This window comes from Aphanomyces astaci (genome assembly GCF_000520075.1).
Source record: "Aphanomyces astaci strain APO3 unplaced genomic scaffold supercont1.148, whole genome shotgun sequence".
Classification (NCBI taxonomy): Eukaryota; Oomycota; class Saprolegniomycetes; order Saprolegniales; family Verrucalvaceae; genus Aphanomyces; species Aphanomyces astaci.
This window is the reverse complement of record NW_009798411.1, coordinates 41,627-47,651: the sequence shown is the minus strand read 5'-3', so window position 1 is coordinate 47,651 and position 6,025 is coordinate 41,627. Positions and strand designations below refer to the sequence as shown.

Genomic DNA, 6,025 nt, shown 5'->3' with positions numbered 1-6,025 from the left:
CGTGTTTGTGGTAAACATCGTTAATTTGATGAATTACCATTAGTACCTGAATGTAGCGCTGCGGGATTCGCGATATTGAAGCACGCAAAGCCTGTAGTGGCTGACTTCTTGGTAGTATTTGATTGGTCAATTGTGGTCAATTGAACACTTCGAGTGTTTTGATTGGTCGAATGATTCTGCCGATTTGGAGCTATTCATTCCATGTGTAAGTAAGTACATTTTGTTCGGCCCTTTGTGATTTCCAGGATTCTGGGCACAACTTAATAGCAGCCGTACTGTCACACCAAATTTGAATAGGCTGTTTAGGCACAAATCCTAATTCGGTCAACAAGTGCCACAACCACTCGCTTTCCTTTGCTCCCTCACTCAATACTACAAGCTCAGACTCTAAGGTTAATAGAGCAACACAATATTGTCTAGAGCTAGCTAGACCAAGAGATACATGCTCCAGCTAATAGAACCAAGTAGCCAGATACTGATTTACGTTCTTTTTGTTGACACGCGAAAGCTGCGTCCGTGTAGACCTCATACTGCACAACTCCTAAAGTCCCATCTAAATAGAGGCCGTATTCGGACGTCCCTTTCAAGTATCTCAGTACTCGAAGGGCTGCCTCCCAATGCGTCTTATTGTAGCAAGATAAAAACTTGCTAAGCTCTCTAACCCTTTGTTAGAGCATCTCAGCGCAACTCCAGCGAGTAAATTCACCATCATTCGACCAGCCTGAGTGGAAACCCGCGTTAATTTCGACTATGAGGTACAAGTATGCTTATCTCCAGGAATGGCACGCAATGATGCGCAACATGCATGCATATGTACTGTACAGAGAACCGAGGATGAACTCGCCCACAGTTGTACTTCAGAAATATAATTCAACTTGAGGTTGAATTGCGATTCAACATTAAGCCAATCACAGCTCTACCGCTCGACAGACCTTATTGGAGTAATCTTGAAATCAAACACCTTTCATTGGGCTATTCAAAATAATCTGATGCACGAATTTCAAAATCTGACCATGTCAAAGGGCACGCAGTCTCGACGACGTGCGCCACCTCGACGCAAGCCGCTGTTGAAACCGTACCGTCGCTCAACCCTGCTTGCAAAGCGAAAGCAACAGAGTTACACTATTGGGACAATAAAGGCTCTCTTGCAGAAGCACTCCACGCTCGGGCCATGTAGCAGCGACCGCGAGTTCGCGCGAAAAGAGAACGTTCCCATCGCCACCCTACGAGGATGGCTGGCTCGAAAGGAGGAGTTCCTCCAGTCCAAGAAGCATACCAGCAACGCCACTATCAGTGGCCATGGCCACAGCGAGGCGGTGGACTTCGGCGACGCACTGGCCAGCTTCATGGACAGCGTCCGCGACCACGAGAAGTTCTTGACGACAGCGCACCTTGTGACATGGCTGAAGAACCATCAACCTGCCTCGCTTAACTCGTACCTGAAAGGCAAGGCGGGTCCGTCACGATCGTACAAGGCCATCCTGGGATGGTGACAAGCCTTTGCGCACTGCCACGGGTTATCGCAGGACGTACCCTGTGCGTCAAAATGGACGCAGGAGGACTTGCAGGCCACACGCGCGTTCAGTACGCACAATCGTTCTGGTCCAAGTACAGTGCCTACGACCGCGGGAACAAACTGGAGTACATTATGACATGCCGCCACGTCGTACATGGGCACGAATGGGGAAGTCGGCCAAAGTTGATCGCCAGCAGAAGCACTCTGACCGGGTGACCGCCGTCCTTGCCATACGCGCAGATGGTGAGATTGTGTTCATGATCGATACTTACGTGTCATCTAGGACGCAAGTTGCCTCCCTGCATCATCGTTCGTGGTCAGCCTGGCGGTCCTGTGGAGCAGGACGAGTTGCCGACGTATCCACGTGACGCAATCTACGCTGTCCAAGAGAATGCGTGGATGGATGAGCGAGTGTGGGACATCTACCTGCGCGAGCTCGTCCAGTACGATATCGAGGCACCGTCTGTTGTGGTTGTGGTGGTCGACAAGCAGTCGGCGCATGTCACACCTGCGGCGTGCGAGTTAGTCCGTGGCGACTTATACTGTGTGCTGGAAGAGCTGCCAGCGAACGCAACTAGTACCGTTCAACCGCTTGATGTTGGTCTGATGGGGCCATTTAAGGCCGAGTGGCTGCACGAGGTAATGGTTACAACAGCTGCAGAGAAAAGGTTGGCGATGGTGAAAAGAATTTTGAAAGTATGGGAGTCTATTCCACCAGCGATGGTTATTCGCTCGTTTGATAAGGCTATACCTTGCGATGAGTCGTAATATACATCTTTGGTTGTGTGTTCGTCGTTGGAGGTTTCCCGGGTATAAACCCCCTCCTGAATCCATTGCGCATGTCTATGAGTCCAAATGCGTTGATTTTCGATTTGGTGCGACAATTCTGAGTGTCACGTTACAACACCTTGTGATTGGCTTAAATCCTCGGACCTTCCCTGTTTTGCAACAATATAAATTTTGTCCAACTGTGTGGACCTCTCATTCAATAGCCAAGATAAAAGTCAAGTACAACTGTGGGCGAGTTCACCCTCACTAAGTTATCCTTATCGGAATGGTAAACGGAGTACGGTGATATACAGACATAATAGGCATCTGCCAGCTCGATAGGACCCGCGCTATTGACCTTGGTAATGCAGCAGTCAATGGCGCGGGTCCTGTCGAGTTGTAGTCGATGACATGGGTCCTGCAACATTAACAACACGGCTACCGGCCGCGAAGACATACCCACCGACTGCCGCACGACTATCGCCAACGCGGCAAGCCATGCAACTTCGACCGGCGCAAGACAGACACCGCCAACCACGGTAGGATCGGCCTCGGACCGGCGCAAACAAGCACCCGGCAGCATCGACCGCAGGCGAATGCGCTATCGGCCGCAACTGACCTACGCCCCAAGAGTCATCACCGCAAGTCATAAGTTATTGACTGCTGCATACATACCGTACCAGGGCCGCCACAACTGCACCTCGACCTATGCCATCACCAACCCTGAGGCTTCGCTGCTCCGAGCTTATGCACCGATGTCTCTATCCGACCACTATAACCGGATACTGACTCCAGAAAATCCAGTACAAGTCCATCAAATCTGTGTGACTATTACTGGAATATTTGCTGGTCAGCAAAGTACTGAACCGGATACTGGTGCGGTGCAAAAATATTTCAGTAAATCAGCACACAGATTTACTGATTGGCCAATCAGGGTGACCATTTGTACTTTTAGCGACCCCAATACATATTTTAAATCCGATGAAATACATATTGGATTTCCACGAGTGACATCTAGCAAAATCGACAATCAAAATATAGAGGTAGCGGCCATTGGAGCTAAGGGGTGAAAACCAGGTTTTGGGCGTAAAAATCAATAGGCCTCTAACCCAGTAACTCGGTTTTCAACCAAAAATGCTTCACTTTCCAATATCATGAATATATTTTGTAAATTACTTTGTCGCAAGTCAACAACAGTGTCATTTAGAATTGACAGATGTTCTAGTAAATAACTCACCAATGAATTCAAGACTATGTGATCGAGTGTACACTGAGTCATTTGGAAATAAGTGAGTGACTTTGGAAATCACTCTGTGACATACGAAATCACTTGAAGTCATTCCCATGTCACAAGGAATAACTGGATTGTAGCGTGTGATCGTCGTCCAGAATCATGAGATTTAATACCCCTCTAAAAATGAAAAAAAAACTATACTCACGACAAAGATAGACACCAAACCACCAAAACTTAATGCACATGTTGGCGCGAAAACGAGTTTTGACAGCCATTAATCGCCTGTCATTCAAAAAAATTCTTCAGTCAAGAATGGAACGTCGGCTCAGGTCGCAAGTGTGAGGTGTCTGGCCGGGACATGCTCTTCATGACCCTAACAAGCATGAAGCACTGTGGCTCGTGGGACGTGGTGTCTGTGGTCTTCAAGGAGAAGTCGCCAACGTTTTCAAAGCCCGTTAACACCTTCCTCGCTGCCATCCACCCCACCTTGCGGGCCAAGTACATTGACACCGTGTTGGACAAGTACTCCATGCAGCACCTGCACACGAGTGGACATCGGTTCAACAACTTCCCATCCGCACTGTACGCTGTTGACGTCACGTTTCAGCGGACGAACGCGCCTGCCGGAAGTTTCAACGAGAAGAAGCGCTTCTACAGCAAGAAGCATGGGCAGTACGGCTTGAAGGTGGAAGCAAGTGTGTTGCCCAACGGCCTCGCCATCAATGTGACCACGGCTGTGCCAGGAAGCGTCGCTGACATTGCCATCTGCGAGTCGAACCTCGACTTTCACCAAGACAAGCTGAAGAAGATTGGCGAAGAAGACGACATGTTGGACGACGGCCCAATGCAAGAAGAGTTTCCTCGGTCGTGGGCTCTGCTTGCTGACAAAGGCTACCAAGGCTTTCACCGCCAACTGCGTGCGATCACTCCGATGAAGCGACCAGCAGGTGGCCTTTTGTCTGCCGCCGACATGGCCGTGAATGACAAGATTGCGAGCGATCGTGTCATTGTGGAGAACTTTTTCGGTCGTCTCAAGACGTTGTGGTCTATCGTGGGTGACTCGTACACGTGGAAGCGAGAAAATTACGATCTTTACTTCCAAACGTGTGTGGCATTTACGAACCTCCATATTCGTTTCTTACCTTTACGGGAAGTCGACGGAGATGACCTTCATAGGCATGTCAATGGACTTTTGACCTCGGGACAGAAAAAGAAAGCAAAGCGTGCTGGTTCAGTCACGAAGTCTCGCGAAAAGCGCAAACGGCGCTTGAGTTCTTTGTTTTCTACTGGGGAGAGTGCTCAGTTCACTTCCGAGGTTGATTTTTACGACAGTGCTGACGAAAGTAGTATTTTTGATTAAGCATTTTGTAATCGATTACAATTGTACTCGGTATATATTTTTTCACAGACTAAAACAGAAAATCACGTTATCAAAAGGAAGTTAGTCATAACATTGGTTAATCAAAAATCGGATGGTGGCAAGGGATACAGTAGAATAAAAGTGCATACGATAGGAATGAACGTACATGTCCATAACTTAGGCTGTAGAGTGAATCTGAGGCAGTGCAATGGCTCGTTTAACTGGTCAGAGGTAGTTCTTTAATGTAGTATATGTGTGAAGTGCATGTGTGCCCAACAAGTGCTCGAAAAGGATGGCTCAAGGGGCCATAACATCCATGTCCATAACTCAGGTTGTAGAGTGATTCTGTGGCAGCACAATGGCTCGTTCAACTGTCCTGATCTAGTTATGTAATGTAAAGGTGATGTTCTTGGCGGCCGTGGCCCGTCCTCGTCTTGACGAAGCCTTTGACGGGCATTTGGCCCTTTGTTGAGAAACCGTCGAAACTCCCGCAATCGTCCTGTTGGAATATTGGAGACGGCGTTGGTCAACGTGTATGCGAAGCCGTACCGTGACTATGTGGTCAACAAGGTCGTGCCGTCCATCAAGGAGCAATTCCCCAGCCGAAGCAAACGAGTTGTTCTGCAGCATGGCAATGCCACTCCTCGTGGGTCCATCGATGAAGACATCTTGACTGTTGTGTCGGCTCTATTCGGTTTAACCCCCGGTGACGAGTTCACATTCCTGCCACATAAATTTTGCTGAAAAGCACAGAACAGACGCCACCTGTCAACTCATGTGTTGAGGTTGAATCTCGAGTGATGCGGCTGCGCAACAAGGTACTTAAAAAGGGAATTGTATTACATCTGAATCGTTGGTACGTACACTACGTAGTCAGGGGTAATCAATAATCGGATGGTGGCAAGGGATACAGTAGAATAAAAGTGCATACGATAGGAATGAACGTACATGTCCATAACTTAGGCTGTAGAGTGAATCTGAGGCAGTGCAATGGCTCGTTTAACTGGTCAGAGGTAGTTCTTTAATGTAGTATATGTGTGAAGTGCATGTGTGCCCAACAAGTGCTCGAAAAGGATGGCTCAAGGGGCCATAACATCCATGTCCATAACTCAGGTTGTAGAGTGATTCTGTGGCAGCACAATGGCTC

General features: G+C 48.3%; 1 protein-coding gene across 1 annotated transcript; it reads left to right on the top strand.

Annotated features, from left to right (window-relative positions):
- Positions 1 to 3,900: 3,900 nt before the first annotated feature.
- H257_18253 (hypothetical protein) lies at positions 3,901 to 4,878 on the top strand (the record flags this gene model as incomplete). Its single annotated transcript, XM_009847279.1, has 1 exon — positions 3,901 to 4,878. The coding sequence occupies one exon, from the start codon at positions 3,901 to 3,903 to the stop codon at positions 4,876 to 4,878; it is 978 nt and encodes a 325-aa protein (XP_009845581.1).
- Between the last annotated feature and the right edge of the window lie 1,147 nt (positions 4,879 to 6,025).